Below are 17,948 nucleotides of genomic sequence, written 5' to 3'. Positions count from 1 at the left end.
GAGCTCGTGTGCCTCATCACCGTATTTGCAGAACACCAAGATAGCTAAACCAACCTTTCCATTTTAGATGTGCCACTGACTAACGATGCCATCCGCTCGATTAGCTACATTGGTTCCAACTGGGTCGAATGGTGCTCGCCTCTTTCAACATGGTGCCCCTTTTTCACCAAGTGCGAGTCAGGCAGCATCTTCAGCGGAACGCACTCTGAAGCCTGGTAAACAGAAACACCTTGAGTGTACTAACAATAGCTGAACCTTAGCATACAGTGCCGAAACTGATTGTCGCTCGGAGACAGTCTACGAGAAATACCGCACGCATAGCCCATTGTTTAGCAATGTGTTCTGCTATCCCGGCTGGATACAGCGGACCTACTACAAGCGACAACCAACTACGTGGGAGCAACGGGACGAACTTCGTAAGTGCACCACATGGCCCGTTCGATCTCTGAACTGACACTCGGGCCTGCAATAGCATGGAGTATGACAGCATCAACGACGATAGCGTCAAACGACGTTTTCTCCAGCACGAGTAATCAGCCCGGCGGAACCACCATACATGTCTCGACGACTGTATTTGTTACTTTGGCTCCCTCACCTACACCATCATCTACAAAAATCATCGTTGCTCCAACTCTGCCCCCACAATCAGTCGATCAAACCTCTGTATTCCCAGAGTCCTTCAACACGACAAACACAGCCAGAACCGCGCCTTCCACTTCACCTTCATCCTCCTCGCCCTCATCACCGTCCTCGTCTTTCCCCCCTTCTTTAGTCTCCTCCCCCGGTTTCACACCACCCACTGCCTACAAGCCCGCCAGCGAATTTATCATCGGGGTCTCCGTCGGCGGAACAGTCTTTCTCTGTGCTATCGTGCTGATAACCATCATCCTCATTCGTAAGAGAAGGAACCGGATTGTAAGGAAGAAGGAAGAGGCGCAGCAATTCGAAGTCCAGCCACAGCCGCAGCTACCTGTGGTGGACCTAGACACGAAACCTGCGGTGCCGGAGCTTGAGAGTCCCCGCGAGGTACGCTCGTATGAGTTGCCTTCGCCGGTGCTTGAGGTGGGGAGGAGTGAGGGGAGGAAGATTGGGAGAGAGGATGAAGGATGGGGAAGCAGGTGCTAATATAATACAATATTACGACTTCACACCGTGAATACGAACAGGGTATAATCTATGCAAACAACCGCTCCATTGAAACAATGGTCAACGCCATCCTACCCGCTAATAACGCTGAATACACAAAGCTGGAAACAACGAGGCACAAAAGATACTGATACAATAGTAAATGCGGATTAATAAGCACCCAGCGCAACAAGCCTGCCCTTGACATCCATTGGTCTCATGCCTTGGTTGACAACCACGCTGCTCAAAGCACCCATCCTGACGATGTTGACGTAGCCAGGTGTAACCTCGCTCGCGAGCACCTCAATGCATTTGAGGGCTTCCTCCTTCGAGATGGGTTTCCGTATCGAGGTCTGCAGCGACTGCAGCAGTGCATTTATGGAGAAGGAGATACGCATGCCAGAACCCTTGTTCGCGCAAAGAAGGGCGATCACGCCGAGCACGTCTTCCGAGCGCTGAAGTGCTGCTTTGCGCTGGAGCTCGGCGGGTGTGAGGGGCTTGGGGCCGGACGCGGCGGCCGCTTCTTTGGCGAGGATGCGGTCGAGGAGGTTGGTTTTGCGGACGGACGTGAAGTCTGTCATTTTGGTCTGGGCGGGGGTCGCGGGTGCGTTCTCCTTGCCTGTGGTCTCGCGCGTTTTCTTCACGGCGCGGCCTTGCTGGACACTGTCCTTAAACTCGCGGAGCCTCTTGCGGCCTTTTTCCTGCAGGGGTGCGATGGCGATTAGAGACTCGCATGTGGTGATCTCGGCGTGCGGGAGCTGGGCGATGAATTTGGTGAGCGAGGGCTCGTCGATGAAGGCCTGGATGCTGGACTGCGTGGGGTCATTCCTCTTAGGCCGTCCGCGTCCGCGCTTCTTCGGTGTAGCAATTGGCCGGCTCAATATCTTCTGTGATGTCTGTCCAGCTGCGCTCCACTGCCTCCACAGGTGGTCCAAACTCTCCATAAACATGGCCTGGAGTGTCCCCTCCTTCGTCTGTGACAGTCCTGACTGCATCTTGTATTCGTCGCTAACCTCCAAACATATTTTGCCGCGTCCGTAGTCGGAAATGCGGAAGGGATTGTTACTTGCAGCTGGGCCAGCGCCGAGGACACCGACGCAGAGGCGGATATCATCGTAGTGGACTTTGCGATGGCGCCAAACGGATGTGATCGTCTCGCTAAATTCTCGCAGATCGATGGCCGATCCGGTTCCGTTGTGTACGAAGTGCAGCGACAGCGCGGTGAGGAAGGAGGAGTGCAGTGCGAGAAGATTGACAAGCTCGGTTGGCAGGGCAGCCGTCGGATCGATGGGCGCCATTGCGTTTAGATAGTTGAAGGATAGTGAGGTCGAATTGATACAGCGCAGGGATGCAGTGGTCAGCTGGCGAAGAAGAGAAACACCGAAGCTGGGAATAATTGTGGGATGAGGAGGAGAGAGGGGAGATGACGGGTTGTTATGCGCGGCAGTGGGCTGGAAAACAGCACTAGCGCGTGCAGGGGACGCGCCCTTTCGCGTCGCGCGTCCATTTCGTGCACTCACCAATGAAATACGCGCAAACGTGGCCAAGGTCGCGCTTTTCCGACGTTTACACGCGATGCCCCAACCCATAATCGTTATTCACCTATAATTCCGATGCCTTCAATACTTTCGACGGTCCTAGACTAGCGCGTGCCCAGGTAAAGACCGAATCTCGTGATCTCGGCATAGCTTTGACATCCTTGAGCTAGTCAGTGAAGAACTTCAGCGACGTCAAAGAACCGTTGTGCCGCACGAAGCCAGCGAACACGAAAGCCAGCCTAGAATCGCTTACAAAACTCGATGGTGTATGTGAAACGATCTACCTAGTTATTGAGAAGACACTCGCGGACACTATCCAGCCCAGCACACGTGCTCCAGATCACGAATCGACTAACATGAACAATGGAACACGAGGAACGCAATGAATCTGAATTAAATAAATTGAGGCGAGAAGCCATCCCAAAACTAACTCCTAAACCCGAAGGTTTCATGCAGAAGTGGTAATCCGTGACAGTCGTGCAATCTTTTGAACCGAGAGCGGCGAGCCGCTCACTTTCCACCAAAAAGGCCGCCGAACCACCCCTTGGACTTGTTGATGCCATCGGTAACCTCCTTGTCGAACTTGTTCGCGGCGGCGTTGACCTCACGGCCGGTCTCGTTCTTGAGCTCCTCGAACTTCTTCTTGGCATCAGCACTGTATTTTGCGAGTTCCGCATCCGCCTTGTCCGCTTTCGCCTTTGCGTCATTGGCCTGCCAGATCACGTCAGTATTAATTCACAACCCCAACGACAACAGGACGGAGTCATGGTGCTTCAGGAGACCTCAGATGGACTTACCAAGCTCTGTGCCTTTGCGCGCGCTGTCTCGTAAGCCTCCTCGCCGGCCTTCTTCGCCTCCTTGTCCTGGCCGGGGTAATCGCCTCTCAGCTTCCTTGTGGCCTCAGCAGCATCGTCTGTGTATCGCTGTTAGTTGCGCACTCTCATGGGCCATCAATCGGCATCACATACGCTCGAGCTTCTTCTCAGCAAGCTTGGGGTCTCCGCCAGCGCTGTACAGGTAGTAGCCAATGCCACCAAGACCGGCTACAGCAGCCAAAGTTCCGACTTGTCGTCCAGCCATTGCGTTTGGAAGTGAGAGGTTGATTTGGTAAAGGTGGTACGAAAAGGTGAGAATTCGCGATGTGGATTGGATGCAGATGGATGAAGAAACTGCAGGGAGAGATAGTACTTATGGGCGGGGTGCTTTCAAGGCACCGCCAATGCCGCATGGCATGATGACGTAGGGACGTGCCAGCTTGAGCACGGGCCAGAGCGAACCCATCACGAACCATCACTAGCCGGCACTGGTTCTGGTCATCGATGCGCGATCCTTCTCCATAATTCTGTTCGCTTGTTCGTACCCGTGTACCAAGTGCTGGTAGCGGAGTTGTTTGTGTAATTCGTTTTCACATAGTCCCGTCGTATATCGCAGCTGCTTGTACTGTTGAAAGTCCGCTGCTCCTGCCCCTAATACCTAGCGGCCCACGAACGGTGCCAACGCCTGCCCCCAAGAACAACTCATGCCGCCACGATAGCACGGCGTGAAGCCTCTCCGCCATACCTGAAAAGCAATACCGCGGCATTTGTATTGCTCCTGGACACTGTACAGCACCGGAGACGCTCGCCAAAGACCGTGCTGGCTGCCATGGCAGATCAACACATTGCGCTCGTCGACGCGACCGACAACGAACACAGCCCAGAGCCCACCCAGCAATCCGCCGAACAGTCACGGAAACCGCCACAGACACCAGATATGCACATCGACGTGCTTTACGAGAACCAGCGCGGCTGGTTCGTCTTCGGCATCCCGCTGTTCTCCTCGAAAGCGCTATGGAACCTCCGAATTGACCAGTCGCCTTGGGTCGATGCTAAGTTCAAGCCCTCGGCCGTCAACATCACAAACGCACAAGTTCCAGATCCAAGCTGGGTATGGGAATGGAAGAGCTGGTATGTTGACATGAGCCACGACGTGGACGAAGAAGGCTGGCAGTATAGTCTGTGGTTCCGAGGGGCTGCCTGGCACGGAAACCATCCGTGGTTCCACAGCTTCGTACGGAGGCGCCGATGGCTTCGAAAACGTGTGAAACAGAGACTTCCACCAAAGTCGAAGGTGAATGAAAGATTGTTTGGAGACACATTCAGCATTGGCACTACACTTGCGAGAGCAATGACAAGCACAACGGCACCTATGAGTCCATTGGAGAGTGGGGAATCCTCACTAGACGAGGAGGTCAAGGACGTTCCTACACTTCTGCGGAAGTTGAAGAACGCAGCGATCGATCGGGAGAAGATCGTGTTCATCAACAGATTCATCGAAGACGGCGGCGAAGAGCTACATTATCTGGCTGAGCAGGTCTGTCACCACAACCATGTCCTTTCCATCCCTTTGCTGACTGGCACAGATACCAACGATAATGTCTCTCCTCATATTCCAAAACTCTCGCCGCCAGCTCCTGTCCACCCTCATGGAAACTATCGACGATGCACGCACGCACCGAGGCACGCATAAGGAGAGCGGCAAGGCCGAGAATGGAGCGGAAGAGCGAAGAATTAACAACCTGCTCAAGGCAGTGGAGGCTGCGGATGCAGAGTGTAAGAAGCTGGAGTACTGGAGCGATATCAAGATCTTGGTTGAAGAAGGGAATGCAGGTAACGCTACCGATGCGAACAGCGGCTGGGACGAGAAGTGGCAGGGTCTCGATTCCAGCGGGGCAGAGCATCCACGGCAGCCGCCGAAGAAGGAGTGAATGTCCCAGCTGAGCACGTGGGTGTCTGGCGTTTATATGGGTTATGATGGAAGAGGGCATTGATACCCGAGCATAGCTGCACGCTTACGTTAAGCTTCGTATACATAATCTTATTGAAAGAACACACTTACGGCGAAGCCACAGCGCCTAATCGATGAATAACATGACATCACATCATCTCTTGTCTCCTGTGATCAGGATGGTACCTCACGCGAATGGGGCCGATGATCTCGTCGATGGACTTGGCCTTCACAACCTCGCCCTTCTGCAAGACCTCGACGACACCAAATGCGCGCATTTCCCAACACAGGTTGCGGACGTTCTCCATGCAGTCTCTCCAATCATAGCATTCGAGCTTGTCCAATTCTTCCTGGTCCAGTGCGCGTGCCACCTCCGAGGGGCAGATGGTCTTCGGGTAGGGGCGTCTGCCCAGCAGAGCTTTGAGATGCTTCCGCAGGATCTCCTCCTGGTCGTGGTCGAGGATCATGCTTCTTCTCTGTTCGGGATCGCTAGATACCGTATATTTTGTTTTCGGCTAGCTCGGTCAAGGCGCGTATCAAACGCAAAAGAAACGGTCAAGAGACGACAAGAGGCAGCTCCAAGACGGACGCTGAGGGCTGCTTGGCGGGGCTAGATCAGCGCCTGGGTTAGCTCGCTCAGCGCGATCCCGGGACGCGCGCTGATCGTCGACGTCAGAGCCAATTAGGGCCGTCCTGTGCGGCCCGATGCGCAGACCTCAACATTCCGCGCAGAAAGCGGGTGGGCGCGCATTGGGTCTTGTTGATTCCTCAACCGTTGGCCGAGCGTCGGAGCAAGGATTCAGACATGCGCGTGTTGGTGGCTAGGTTACCCCACGTTGGGAGGGGTGTATATCTAGCGCGGGGAGGCTCGTCATCCCCTTCTTCTCTTCCTCTTTCTGCGACGAGAGCGACATCGGGAGCGCACGCTACGCAGGGCCCACTGCTTCGATTCACCGCAGCGAGAAATTTTGCTACTACAGGAACCGCACGCTGTCCACCGTACGGCAAGATGGCTTCCGAAGCACCAGAGGACGTACGCAAGTACCTGCAGCAGAGCCATGACAGGATCTTCGAGAACAACAAGAAGTGGGCCGAGGAGCAGAAGGCGAAGCACCCGGAGTTCTTCGAGAAGCTGAGCGCGGGACAGGCGCCAGAGTATCTCTGGATCGGTGAGTCAATTGCTTCCGCCGGCCCCTCCAGCCCTCTGCAGAGACGCTGCTGTCACCCAAGGACTACGCTGACACGCCCCCAGGCTGCTCCGACTCGCGCATTCCCGCCGAAGCCATTACGGGCCTCGAGGCCGGTGAGATGTTCATCCACCGCAACATCGCGAACCTCGTCTGCGCAACCGACCTCAACGTCATGTCCGTCGTCAACTACGCGGTGCGCCACCTGCACGTCAAGCACATCATCGTGTGCGGGCACTACGGCTGCGGCGGCGTCAAGGCCGCCATGACGCCCAAGGACCTCGGCCTGCTGAACCCCTGGCTGCGCAACATCCGCGACGTGTACCGTCTGCACGACGACGAGCTGAGCGCCATCAAGGACGAGGCCAAGCGGTACGACAGGCTCGTCGAGCTCAACGTCGTTGAGCAGGCGAAGAATATCATCAAGACAGCCGCCGTGCAGCAGCTGTACAAGGAGAAAGGTTACCCCATTGTGCATGGCTGGGTGTTTGGGTTCAACGATGGGCGGTTGAAGGACTTGGAGATTGACTTTGAGGGGCAGTTGAAGGATATCCAGAGGATCTATGATCTGACTACTGACGCTCTGGAGGGGTCGTAGAGGGGCGGCGTGTAGAGTCGAGGCGTGAAAGGTGTTCAGGAGTGCGTTTGAGCGTTGAGGGTGGGCAGGTCGATTGATCGCGTAGACGGTTAGATGTATGTATAGTGAGTAAGGATGAGCTGATAAACATTAGATCGAGTACATTCACTTTTGTATCGAGCACTACTTCCGTTGTGACGAGCTTGGCAAGACGACATTGTCCGGTCGTCGGCAATGTGCTTTCCCTATGAAGAATCTACCGTCAAATCAAAATTCACCTCGACATCAAAAGGCAAGAGCTTCCTGCGTGACGATCAGAAACTGAGTATCATCACAACTTCCTTATCGCCGAACAGAGCGCACAACCTTACAACATTACACATATCTAACATAAACGAGGTATGAGCGAAAGCGAAACACAGCAATAGAATGTGTTTGTCCTACTGGGCTATAGAAACGTCCTTCTCTAGTGATGAGCTGTCCATCGTATAATAAGGGTATATTTCGGGTTGCTCCTTCCTTGAAGGCCAGCGATGCCACGGGCCACTCCTGCCATCTGCACCACCTGGGCATGATCTCCTACCCATTTCTGTCAGTGCATCCCGGGTCCTTCCCTCACACTACACGCTGAGACCCTGCGCCCGCAGAAACTACCCCGATTGGTGTCGTGTGTTCCCAAGAGGTGAGCTGGACGCCGCAACGACGCATCTCGTATCCGGGCTTCTATTGACAAGACTGAAGAAGCTGGATGGCACTCGCGCCGGTGCTGGCGCAACGGCGCGGCACGTACGGCGTTGCGTGCGATCCACCGAAACACATTAACCAACCGTGTGCTTGACGAGTGAAGGTGTTCGTGGGGGCGGACCCAACCATCGGGTCGGGCTGCCTCGTGCGGAGGCGTATGAAACAGTCCTCGCACGCCGCTGCATGGTTTCTATGCCTTAATTTCCACAGTTCTGCAGGTACTGGAATCCTTGTTGTTTCTGGATCAATCGACCTTCTCTTTCACCAGCTCTGCTCCGTCTCGTTTGGCCAGCCCGGCATACGGCTGACCCCTTCGGATGGGCGATAGCTCCGAGGGAACCCCGAAAGCGCAGTGTCCGATTCCTGGTAGGGCTTCTACACCGACGTAGTCTTCGGTATGGTCATTCAGCACGCCAAATTGGAGACGCGTGTGCATGAGTTCTAGTGGGAATGGGTCGTTGCCTAAGCAAGCGCCGCGGCTGATGTCGTCGAGAGTCGTGTTGCGCGTCGTGACCATGATGCGTGAGAAGCCCACGGAGAACGTCGTGCCGTCCTTGACGATATTCCAAGCGCCTATGACCAAGATGATGAGGGTCACCAGGATGACGGGGGCGTAGCATGCCCAAAGCTTCTCGGGGTTGTAGATGAAGGTTGACTGAAATCGAGTCCGGTTGACGAGGACGCGTTCATGGTCGACGACGAGCATTTGTGGCGCGGAGAAGAGCGAAAGCACCATCTTAGTGTAGAAATCTAAACCAAAACTCAAGTTAGTTGGTGCTGGAATATTTTGTCCGTGCGAAACGTACCCTGCAGTTGTTCGGGTAAGTCCTTCATTGGCAGGCTTGTGCTGTTGCTAACCAGCCTCGTTTGTGCGATAGCACTGGACACCCGAGGATACGAGGGCCCTGGGATTGGCGGATCCATCTCAATCGATCCTTTGAGGAACCCACGCAAAGACTGGCCCATCGTATGGTAGGCTGCTACCTTCTTGTAGCGTTCAGTGTCCCGAGGGCTAACGTAGTTTTGCACGGGTACAGGGGTATCCCAATTTGGTGTACCATCCCCATTCCGCGAGAACGTGGTGTTGACAACCGGTGAGAGGAACTCCTGAGAGACCTCGGTCTTGAAGAATGGTTCGGTGTAGTTCCATTTCACGGTGTATTTGGTCTCGTAATGGACGCAGCGGAAGATATGCTGGTCAAACTTGTGCGTCCAGTTCCTTCTGAACGTAGAGTTACCATCGAGCGGTACTGTGGAGTTAACAGCGTACCCAATCCAGATCACAGGCTCTGACTTGAAGATCCCTATGTCATCGAGGTTTACCTCGAGTGGTGGAACACCTCCCTGTGCGGTGATTCTCGGATCCTGTGGTTTTGCGTAATCCCCTTCCTCAACGTCCGCGAAATACACGTTCTTGCCGTCCGGAATGAGTTTGCTGGTGTTGAAGGGAGCACCGAATTCCTTTAGCTTATCGTTGTCTGCTGAGCTCGTGGCGACCTGCTCACATTTATAACCAGGTCCCACGAAGGATGTGGTGTAAGTACAATTGAACGATCCTCCACATGAATCTTGCCGTGCATCGGCCCGATTAAGGGACGTGTCTGTCAAACTGAACGCGTTCATAAGGGTGACTCGGGTGATATCTGTGGACGGCTGGTCGAAGTAATCGAAGAAACCGGGTTGTTTACCAAGGGCATCCGTGGTGTTGTAGAACATCAGTGATTTTCTCGTAGTTCCGTCTTTCATTTTAAGGGGCACGCGCCAGTCACTGGATGATTCTGCAGAAAAATTGAGAGTCGGTACCGTCAATGAAGTGCTATCAACCTCAAAGTACCAGCCAAAAGTTAGGGCACCAGGACTGAAGATGATTGTTGCAACAGGTATCAGCCAGATGACTAGAGCGATCAAAACTGGCCTGGGAGCCAGGCTTATTGCTTCCCAGTTCAAAAAGAGGGACGGATCCTCAGTCCCCAGGAACAGTTGATCGATTGTTAGCACCGTGAGTGCTTTGTTTCGAAATGAAGTCCTGCCATACCCGGAGGTAGATGGTTAGCGTAGGTCTCGGTTGTGAGGACATTGGTTCTTTCCGTAGCTCAACTTCGCTCAGAAAAGAAACCCCCTCTGGTAAAGTATTGAACGGATAGGAGAGTTCTTTCAGCTGCTGCGGAGACAGCACCTATGATCGGGGGAACTTACCATATGCGTTGGCGATAGACCAGTATGCAGCACATTCCAAACGCGACTTTCGAGAAGTAGGCAAGCGCACGACCATATAAGACATATTTGACCTTTTTGCCCTCATCGTCTTCGACTTTGTGATGGAGAGACGAGTAGAGCAGGTGCTGGCCAAAAGCTAGTGCGATGCCCACAAGGAAAGACGCAACCATCATGAAAGGTGTTCTCCAGTGTATGGTCCATCTTGCAGCCTGGGTAGCTCGACGTTCAATGAGGCGCTGTGTCATTGGATCTGTCCTTGCGCGTGACATTGAAGTGCTGACGGTGCCATTTCTGGAAACAGGCGGCCGTGGGGAGAGGGGCGAATAGAGACCGCCTTTCAGCCGATACACACTATCTGGAGAAACTGGCGTGTTCATTTCTCTCATCTGAATGCCCAATCCTTCGTTCACTGCATCTTGAAATCTCGCTCGCTTTTCCGATCTTGAGGTAAAAGATCCATGCGAAGATGTGGAGGTGGTTGTAGTCGATCGCGATACGCTACGTCGCCAATGCTCTGGAGAGCCCGAGGGCCACACATCGGGCGGTGGAGGCTGTGTCTCCATAATGAAGGTAGACACACACAACGGTGGTGTTGGTTCGAGATGAATGCCAAGCGCAGCATCGTAATGTGGATCAGCGAGCGAAGAGGCCTGACATATAGGTGGCGCGAGCGCATACGTGCGGGGTGGTGGCTGCGGAAATGACCAGGGAGTCGGTGAAGCAGTTTCGATGCACTGTGGTGTACGAGCTTGCGGCTGAGGTTCAGCCACACGGCGTTGCAAGGACGGTTGAGACCGCTCTGCCCAGCTGAACCAGACCGTTATACCAGACCGTAGAAGGCCGGCATGGCCGAATTGTTATGGGTCTGATGCTGCGTTCATCTCAATGCCTCACTGACAGCTTCCAAGAACCAAGCGTTTTTGGTAGCACAGACAGGTTCGTGTTCCTGAGTCTTGGTCACGGACTTCTAAAGTGTTGCGCTTGCCGAGACTGGGTTTAAGTTTGTTCCAAACTGCCAACTCCGTATGCAGCACCATGCCGGAAAAATAAGTGTGGCTGTAGCGAACAAAGGGATCCCAGACAGGCTCCTGTTGCAGTTAGTGCTTGTTACAGTGTGTATGTATGGGCACTGATCCTGCGAGGCGGCGCCCCTACATATTACAAGAATGGTTTATGGCGGTCTGGGCCCCACGGGACGCATCGTCATCTCACGGCCTGATGTCAGGCCACTCATTTGCTGCGAATCGTACTGGATGGTGCTGTCGTTCTCGAAGCTACGGAACGGGAAGGTCGCAATTCAGGCACTTGCATGGCGTGAGGAGCAGTTATATAGAGATGCATTGGCATCCCCGTAGATGCTTGCCATCGCCGCTGCTCCCCTTCTATTTAGAAGTTGTAGGCGCGATTTTGTTGCTAGGATGGAACGTCGCCCGTAGGTAGCGCAGGTGCGACGAAACACAGCAACAGAGAACCTCACAAGCTCCTGATCGTCATTGGTGGCTTCGCAGCCCGAATACCTAGGGGCTTGTCAAGTTAACGTACAAATAGAGTATTCAAAGTGTGCAGTGTTATTGTTGAAGAGCACGCCTGAGATATAATAGATCCAGAGGATGCCTTGGGGTGGGGCTCCGCAACGGCCCTGCGTTCGTATAACCCTTCACGTGGCCGAGACCCACTTCTTAGCTGGATCGTTTCACCGGTATTTCAATGTGCCGACCTACATATATGCACCTCAATGCTCAGATGCAATCAGGTCAGGAAAAGCTCTCCCTCTCAGCATGCAAACCGTCTACACTGTATATTTGACAAGTGCAGCGGGGCGCGGAACGAAATTCCTGCATGAAACTCTGCTTGCCGGTGTTCCGCCAACTGAGCGCAAGAATATCAAGATTATCACTACCTACTTGTCCAAATACGGAAGCCAACTACTCGCTCCTAACGACACGAGTTCCTATCGTTACATCCGCGTCGTAATCGACGTTCCAAAGAACAAATTCCAGAACCCGGAAGATAAGCAAGCGCTGCTACAGCGTACGTTTGACGCTTGCATAGATTACGAGGGAAAATATGCTTCACAGTGCGAGGTGGAGATAAAGATTAATGAGGTCGAGGATGAGAACTATATGAGGGGTCGTGGAAGAGGTGTCGCCGCTTGAAATGGCACAAGGCCGGACCCTGTCACAAGAGTACATTGAAGTGCGACGCCATCTGGTTTCTCAGTTACTAGGAATTGAAGATTTTCCAGGGAAAACGACATCCGCTACGCCTTCTTGCCTTCTAAGCCATGCTCTGTCGCGAGTTCGCCTGGGCATTGGCTTGCATTCAATCAGTTGTCGTTGGCAAGAGCAGCACACAACACATCAGTAAAGGCCTCAAAAAACATGATTGATTGGTAACAGAGCATGTTGGACGAGACTCGTAACGCTTACACCAGCGTGATTGTTCGGAAAGATCCCATGTCCTCCTTTCCTGGCTCTTTCCCAATCATGTCCTTATCCGCCAACAAGAAACCAAGCCTCTGGTAATTCTCTGTTCCTTCCACTCGCTTCACAATCAGTGCATGATAGCCGGCATCTTCTGAGGCATTCGAATTCCATCCGTGGCTCTTCAGAATGAACAGAGCATAAATTTCAACGCCTTCCAAGCTCTTTACAATCTTCTTCGCTTCTTGCGGAGCATCCTCAGCCGTGAAGTCAAAGTCAAAGCGTGAAAAGCCTCCTTTGGGATTTCCGTTCCCCGTGCGTACCTTGACGTTCTTGTTGTATTTGTATCCCTTTACTTCGGGATCCCAGTCATCCATGATAAGGTACAACTGTTCGCACGGAGCTCGAAGCTTGATCCATCCATCTGCGACCTCTCCGAACGGATTCGTATCTTTCAGAACAACCTTTGCGTCCAGAATCTCTGCCAACTCGGTGTAGTCAGCTATCTGCCCAGATCCTGGGATTCCATCGCCCGATGCCCACGACCACGAAGGTGCTCGGTATTCGGACGCACGTCGCCACCTGAGGCTCTGCCACGTAAGGCCCTCAATGAGCTGGTCTCTCCACAACCCAGCAAGATACTCTTCCTCGATCTTTTCTGCATATAGACTGGCTATTCCGGAGATGGCTGGCAGCTTATCGGAGGCACGCGTCAGTTTCTTCGGCCCGTACTCCCAAAGCAGATCATACCACCCTCTCAACGTGTCGCGCTTCGGTCGCTTGTTGGGGCTAAGATCTTTGTACCAGGGCTTGACCTCCTCCAAGTCTGTACCATCTAAGCTCTTGTGTGCACATGCGTGCCGGAAATCGAGGTTGAGACCGTCTTCTCCACGGAAACCTTCGTTGCATTCGCTGTAAAAGTAGGGGGTCAGCTAAGCTGTAACCATTGTGCGTTCTGTTCAAACTCACAAAAATATTTGATCAGAGCCGTATATCATGACCCGGTGAGAAAGTACTCGTTCTTGCAGGCCCCAGGCTCTCTCTGATAGAGGTTCATTAGGTAGATTGACGTAGTCCGTCTTGATGAGCTCTTCTCGTAAGGGCAAGTTGAATGCAAGGACTTTGCCATGTATCCCGCTGCGGGTGTAACCCAGCTCTACGTGACTTCGTTTCGGGCGGGAGTGGAGGAACCCTTCAGATATGTCCTTTGCTCTGTGTGCGGCCACCGTTAGGTACGCGTTAGAATATATCGAAAGCATCCTTGCCGATTCTCTCTCCCAGTCCGCATGTTCATCCTGCAAAATGCACAATGAGTCAACCCAAACATAGCGCAGACCAAGCTCTCGCGTCAGTCGCACGACATCTTGATAAGTTGGCGGCATGTCAGCTATTTCGATTCCGGCCTTTCGCGACTCCATCGTCGCTCGTGTTGTTGTGAATGACATAGGCGAGCCCCAGCAATAGCTTAATGATACGTACTGTCCAACCGTGTCTTCGGGAGGCTCCCACAGATGCACTCTGGGGCTGCCAAACTCGCCGACATCGATCACACGAGACGGTAGCAATGTTTCAGCTGGATTGCAGGTAGGATGATTGCTGCAGTCTTGCAGCCATCTACGGCATCTCCCGAACACAACTTGTGAACGTGCATCATTTTCCACTGGCCTACCTTGGATGACCTCTTGCAAAGGATTGCCTAAGGTTGTCAGCATGTCAATAACATACCCTCCGTAGGAAGATTACCATCTCGAACACAAAGCCCCAGTGCTGCAATGATCCAAGCTTCCTCGTCGCCCCTCTCTTTTCGTCTTTTCGTCCACTCCTCGTCGCCATCAACAAAACTCATCACCCAGCAGCCATCGCCACCTTCCCGCCTCTTGACAATGAACAATTTATACGTAGGCCATCCATACTCCATCATTTCCTTCGCTTCCCATTTGGGTTTCAACTCTATGAGCTGTTGTTCCACATTCTCAGCAGACGAAACGATTAGTTGACATAGAGCGCATGAACGTGCTGAGTTCCGTAGCGCATCCAGACTCTGATGGTGTGGGTGACCGCGATCCTTCGCCGGCCAGTGCATAACAGGCTGGATGTATTTGTGTCCGGTCGAGTTCATAGGAAGATGTTCTGGGACCTCAGGAAGATTTTCCCAAGGGATATTCCTGCATAGGTCGCATAGAGACATCCTTGCGTTTTGGATGGGATTGAAGTTCTAGTACGGCAGGTTGTGGGTGTGTAACGGTAATAACGTTAGTTTGAGCAGCTGCGGAGCAGCGGGAAACCACAACGACAGCAAAAATCGATTTGAGTGGACTGGCCTTTCCGATGATATTTTCTATGCACACCTTTCAGGCGGCAGCGAGGGGGCGAAGTGAGAAGTGGCGGGCGCCCCCATGCCGTACCGCTTGCCCTTTTCAATCTAGTTTTGTTTGGTTGCGCGGGGCTCAGGGCTGAGCTTGAGACCACTCATCACGATACTGCACGCTCACGATCGGTCTGAGGGCATGATAGCCTAGGGGTGAAAGCCTGGTACTGTGTTTTTGGCCTGGTGTACGTCAACATGGTAAATTTGCGCTCCACGAGCCGGGTCGTCAACCCCCACGGCACCGTCACGGGGACTGGTACTAGAAGGATGCTAAAGAAGTTTGTTCTAGTGTTTATAGTCCTAAAATTACTCCGGTCCGAACCTGAGTCTCTGAAGGGGGCGAGTGCCCTACTCGATGCGCAGGAGAAAAATGGCTGTTTCAACGCCAGCCACGAGCAAAGTCTCTCGCTCATTGATGACCACTAAGTACACCGTACCATCAGAATCGTAGATTCAGCTTGCGCTGCCCTTGGATACCCGCAAGCGTGCCGAATATTTCACCTTATGACTAGAAGCCATACATCCTATCACAACCCATACTCCTTTGGATCTTTCTTCAAGCCTCTGGCCCAAGCTAGTAGTGTATTTGGCTGCCCGCCTTTGCTTATTGTTCCAGGACTCATTAAAGAGGCGATGTTCCTCTCACCCAGCAATTCGAACCCGGCTCTTCTCAGTACCTTCATTGACGCCTCATTGTCGTCATTGCAATATCCTACCAACTCAGTCACTCCTTTTTCGCGGTCATAGTAGTCTGAAAGTCCTTTCACAGCTTCGGCAGCGTATCCTTTGCCTCTCACAGATGGAAGCAGGTGGAACCCAATGTCAGGTAGTGGAGGCGTATCTGGTCCGCGAAGATTGAGACCGACCAATCCAACCGGTGTTGCATTTTCAACTCGTTTCGCTATGTCCTCATTCGAATCTGTGGGAGGAGGAAGAACTGAAACGCAATATCTGCCGTAGCCAGTCGTCTCGATCTGGGTAGCACGCCCCTCCAGCATCTCGATTGCTGCGGCGTGATCAGGAATAGTTGGCTTGGTGGTTCCATTCTCATCGACAACAGTGTAATCTTTATAGAGCTCGAGGGTGAAGGCGATGTGCGATTCCTTACTAGGGTTGAAGTAGGTTATGACCAGGCGGGGAGTCGTGATGTAGAAATCGAAGTCCAACATGACTGCAGGTTGCTATACGGATTGAGGTGGAGCGGTATTGTATTATTGTTGAGGTGCCTTTCAAACACCTCCAGTCGTGAGCTTAATAGGTCTGTCCACTCGTCGCTTGCCTTGTGAACTAAGACTCACAGAGTTTAGCGGATCCGGGAGCTACAGAGAAGGATTTAATCAGGGTAAGAGCTGACTCACACCGAAGAGCGGACCTTCCGTTTTGGGTCACGCAATCGACTCTTCAGGATTGCGAGACACGAAACTATTACTGCCAATCTGACGTTTAGCAGCGCGCAGCCCCACCTCGGGGTCGGCTCCCTGTGTTCACCCCGCTAAACTAGCACTGGTGACACGAGTAGTCCGATCTTCAGTCCGACTCACAAGCACCGACATGATCACGCCAACAATCTTCCTACACGAGTGTGCAAGGGAGCAGCCGTACCCTCTGTCCAGAATCATCCAAGTTATGAAGAGTACATAACACAGTCCCAATGCTTGGAGACGCATCAAGAAGACGTTCGATCTGTTAATCTCCCAACATCCCCTTTTGCTTGACTGCCAAGCGAATCCACCAGAGAATGCTCGCTTTGGTCGAGCCAAGAAACAAATCGATGAGCCTTCCGCGTCAACAGGTAAGGCGTCATCGGTGAAGGGCAGTGTTGAAAGGCGCCATGACCAGTTTACCCGTAAAGCTTTGGCCATCGTCGTACCCATGACGCTGTTTCGATCTGGACATGCCATCCGGGCCTTTAAACGCACCTAGGAATGTATAAGCAGCTCAAGTTTTTCGAGAGGGAAGCTGAGGACCCAGATGTCTTTCACAACATTCTTTTCCATTTCGCGGCCATGGTCGATATGCGTTAGCGCTCGATAGACGACTACAGTACTAGCCATTCACCATGAACTTCGCCAGATAAAGTGGAGAGACTTTGCACTTGAATTCTGGGTAAGGCTTGAGGCTTACTCCGTCCACCTTCGCCCCGGCTGATAGAACAGCGACCACAGACTTTGCGCCTCCATATCGGATAGCGGTGTTCAGCGCGGTCTCTTCCTTCTGGTGGGGTTCAGAAGCGATCATCTCGTTCGACTTCATGTGTTCCAGGAGCTCGGCAACGATCGCAGCACTATTCATGCGACAGGCCAGACAGAGGGCATCCCAAAACCAGGTCGGGACAGGGTTCTCGCGATTCAGTTCCTGGCAATGGTGGTTCAGGATGAAGCGAAAGTGTGCGACTATCCCAGACTTCACGGCATTCAGGACCCAAGGGTTGAAGCGGTCTATCCGCTTCCACACGTGTAGCTGGCTATCTAGCTTAGACATGCGGAGGATCAGATCTGCCATGGCGGTTGTCCTGCAGTATAGCATGGCAACTGCCAATGACCTATCGAATACAATCTCTAGTTCGGGTGAGTTCCGACCATCGAACCAGCTGCTGGTATGGCTAGCCACTCTGCGAAGATACGAGTTGCGACCTGCATACCTGATGCAGCACGATCCCATGTCGCCTTGATTGTAGAAGTCTATTACGGAGCCGCTTGACAAGGGCGATGCTGTCGACTCCAGCTGCTGCCTCAAGCTTCTCCGCAATAGTGAGGCGACCTGATCCAATATAGCTCCAATTCTTCAGCTATCATGTCATATCAGCACGTCGACGATCCTGTGCGTTGCCGTGGAGCATTTTGCACACTTTGTGGTAAGAATTGTTGCGCGTGACCATCTGACACAAGGACTCCACGAACTCCTCGCGCTCGTCTCCTTTTGACCCAACATCCACGAGAAGCTCGAGCACGATGTGCTTGAAGAGCTCCTTCGGAACATTGAGAAGCTCCATCGCGAGTTGAT

At 53.0% G+C, this 17,948-nt stretch overlaps 10 protein-coding genes across 10 annotated transcripts; 3 read left to right on the top strand and 7 right to left on the bottom strand.

The window, feature by feature from the left end:
- Positions 1–348: 348 nt before the first annotated feature.
- On the top strand, positions 349–1,277 carry CC84DRAFT_764706 (uncharacterized protein). Its single transcript, XM_018187358.1, has one exon. The coding sequence runs from the start codon at positions 430–432 to the stop codon at positions 1,123–1,125; it is 696 nt and encodes a 231-aa protein (XP_018036811.1). The 5' UTR covers positions 349–429; the 3' UTR covers positions 1,126–1,277.
- CC84DRAFT_1164713 (uncharacterized protein) lies at positions 1,151–2,537 on the bottom strand. Its single transcript, XM_018178545.1, has one exon. It carries the CDS (start codon positions 2,421–2,423, stop codon positions 1,296–1,298), a length of 1,128 nt encoding a protein of 375 aa, XP_018036810.1. The 5' UTR covers positions 2,424–2,537; the 3' UTR covers positions 1,151–1,295.
- Positions 2,538–2,907: 370 nt separating this feature from the next.
- On the bottom strand, positions 2,908–3,803 carry CC84DRAFT_1259632 (uncharacterized protein). The gene is made up of 3 exons (XM_018184926.1): positions 3,632–3,803; positions 3,461–3,576; positions 2,908–3,374 (listed from the first exon to the last, which is right to left on the bottom strand). The coding sequence occupies exons 1-3, from the start codon at positions 3,741–3,743 to the stop codon at positions 3,174–3,176; spliced, it is 429 nt and encodes a 142-aa protein (XP_018036809.1). The 5' UTR covers positions 3,744–3,803; the 3' UTR covers positions 2,908–3,173.
- Positions 3,804–3,986: 183 nt separating this feature from the next.
- Positions 3,987–5,422, top strand: CC84DRAFT_1164711 (uncharacterized protein). The gene is made up of 2 exons (XM_018178544.1): positions 3,987–5,015; positions 5,065–5,422. Exons 1-2 carry the CDS (start codon positions 4,308–4,310, stop codon positions 5,407–5,409), a joined length of 1,053 nt encoding a protein of 350 aa, XP_018036808.1. The 5' UTR covers positions 3,987–4,307; the 3' UTR covers positions 5,410–5,422.
- A 156-nt stretch (positions 5,423–5,578) lies between these two features.
- On the bottom strand, positions 5,579–5,896 carry CC84DRAFT_1217659 (uncharacterized protein; the record flags this gene model as incomplete). Its single annotated transcript, XM_018182916.1, has 1 exon — positions 5,579–5,896. One exon carries the CDS (start codon positions 5,894–5,896, stop codon positions 5,579–5,581), a length of 318 nt encoding a protein of 105 aa, XP_018036807.1.
- Positions 5,897–6,143: 247 nt separating this feature from the next.
- CC84DRAFT_1164707 (carbonic anhydrase 2) lies at positions 6,144–7,475 on the top strand. The gene is made up of 2 exons (XM_018178543.1): positions 6,144–6,598; positions 6,682–7,475. Exons 1-2 carry the CDS (start codon positions 6,439–6,441, stop codon positions 7,212–7,214), a joined length of 693 nt encoding a protein of 230 aa, XP_018036806.1. The 5' UTR covers positions 6,144–6,438; the 3' UTR covers positions 7,215–7,475.
- A 706-nt stretch (positions 7,476–8,181) lies between these two features.
- On the bottom strand, positions 8,182–10,324 carry CC84DRAFT_1092550 (uncharacterized protein; the record flags this gene model as incomplete). The annotated part of the gene is made up of 3 exons (XM_018174463.1): positions 8,182–8,687; positions 8,744–9,963; positions 10,134–10,324. 3 exons carry the CDS (start codon positions 10,322–10,324, stop codon positions 8,182–8,184), a joined length of 1,917 nt encoding a protein of 638 aa, XP_018036805.1.
- Positions 10,325–12,579: 2,255 nt separating this feature from the next.
- On the bottom strand, positions 12,580–14,765 carry CC84DRAFT_1217655 (HET-domain-containing protein; the record flags this gene model as incomplete). Its single annotated transcript, XM_018182915.1, has 3 exons — positions 12,580–13,489; positions 13,547–14,273; positions 14,321–14,765. 3 exons carry the CDS (start codon positions 14,763–14,765, stop codon positions 12,580–12,582), a joined length of 2,082 nt encoding a protein of 693 aa, XP_018036804.1.
- A 445-nt stretch (positions 14,766–15,210) lies between these two features.
- On the bottom strand, positions 15,211–16,349 carry CC84DRAFT_1164703 (acyl-CoA N-acyltransferase). The gene is made up of 2 exons (XM_018178542.1): positions 16,304–16,349; positions 15,211–16,232 (listed from the first exon to the last, which is right to left on the bottom strand). Exon 2 carries the CDS (start codon positions 16,112–16,114, stop codon positions 15,473–15,475), a length of 642 nt encoding a protein of 213 aa, XP_018036803.1. The 5' UTR covers positions 16,115–16,232; positions 16,304–16,349; the 3' UTR covers positions 15,211–15,472.
- An 80-nt stretch (positions 16,350–16,429) lies between these two features.
- Positions 16,430–17,937, bottom strand: CC84DRAFT_1176432 (uncharacterized protein; the record flags this gene model as incomplete). Its single annotated transcript, XM_018180221.1, has 4 exons — positions 16,430–16,864; positions 17,070–17,556; positions 17,587–17,705; positions 17,794–17,937. The coding sequence occupies 4 exons, from the start codon at positions 17,935–17,937 to the stop codon at positions 16,430–16,432; spliced, it is 1,185 nt and encodes a 394-aa protein (XP_018036802.1).
- Between the last annotated feature and the right edge of the window lie 11 nt (positions 17,938–17,948).

Source organism: Paraphaeosphaeria sporulosa (assembly GCF_001642045.1).
Source record: "Paraphaeosphaeria sporulosa strain AP3s5-JAC2a unplaced genomic scaffold CC84scaffold_5, whole genome shotgun sequence".
Taxonomy (NCBI): Eukaryota; Fungi; Ascomycota; class Dothideomycetes; order Pleosporales; family Didymosphaeriaceae; genus Paraphaeosphaeria; species Paraphaeosphaeria sporulosa.
The sequence above is the reverse complement of the archived record's forward strand: the minus strand, read 5'-3'. Positions and strand labels throughout refer to the sequence as shown.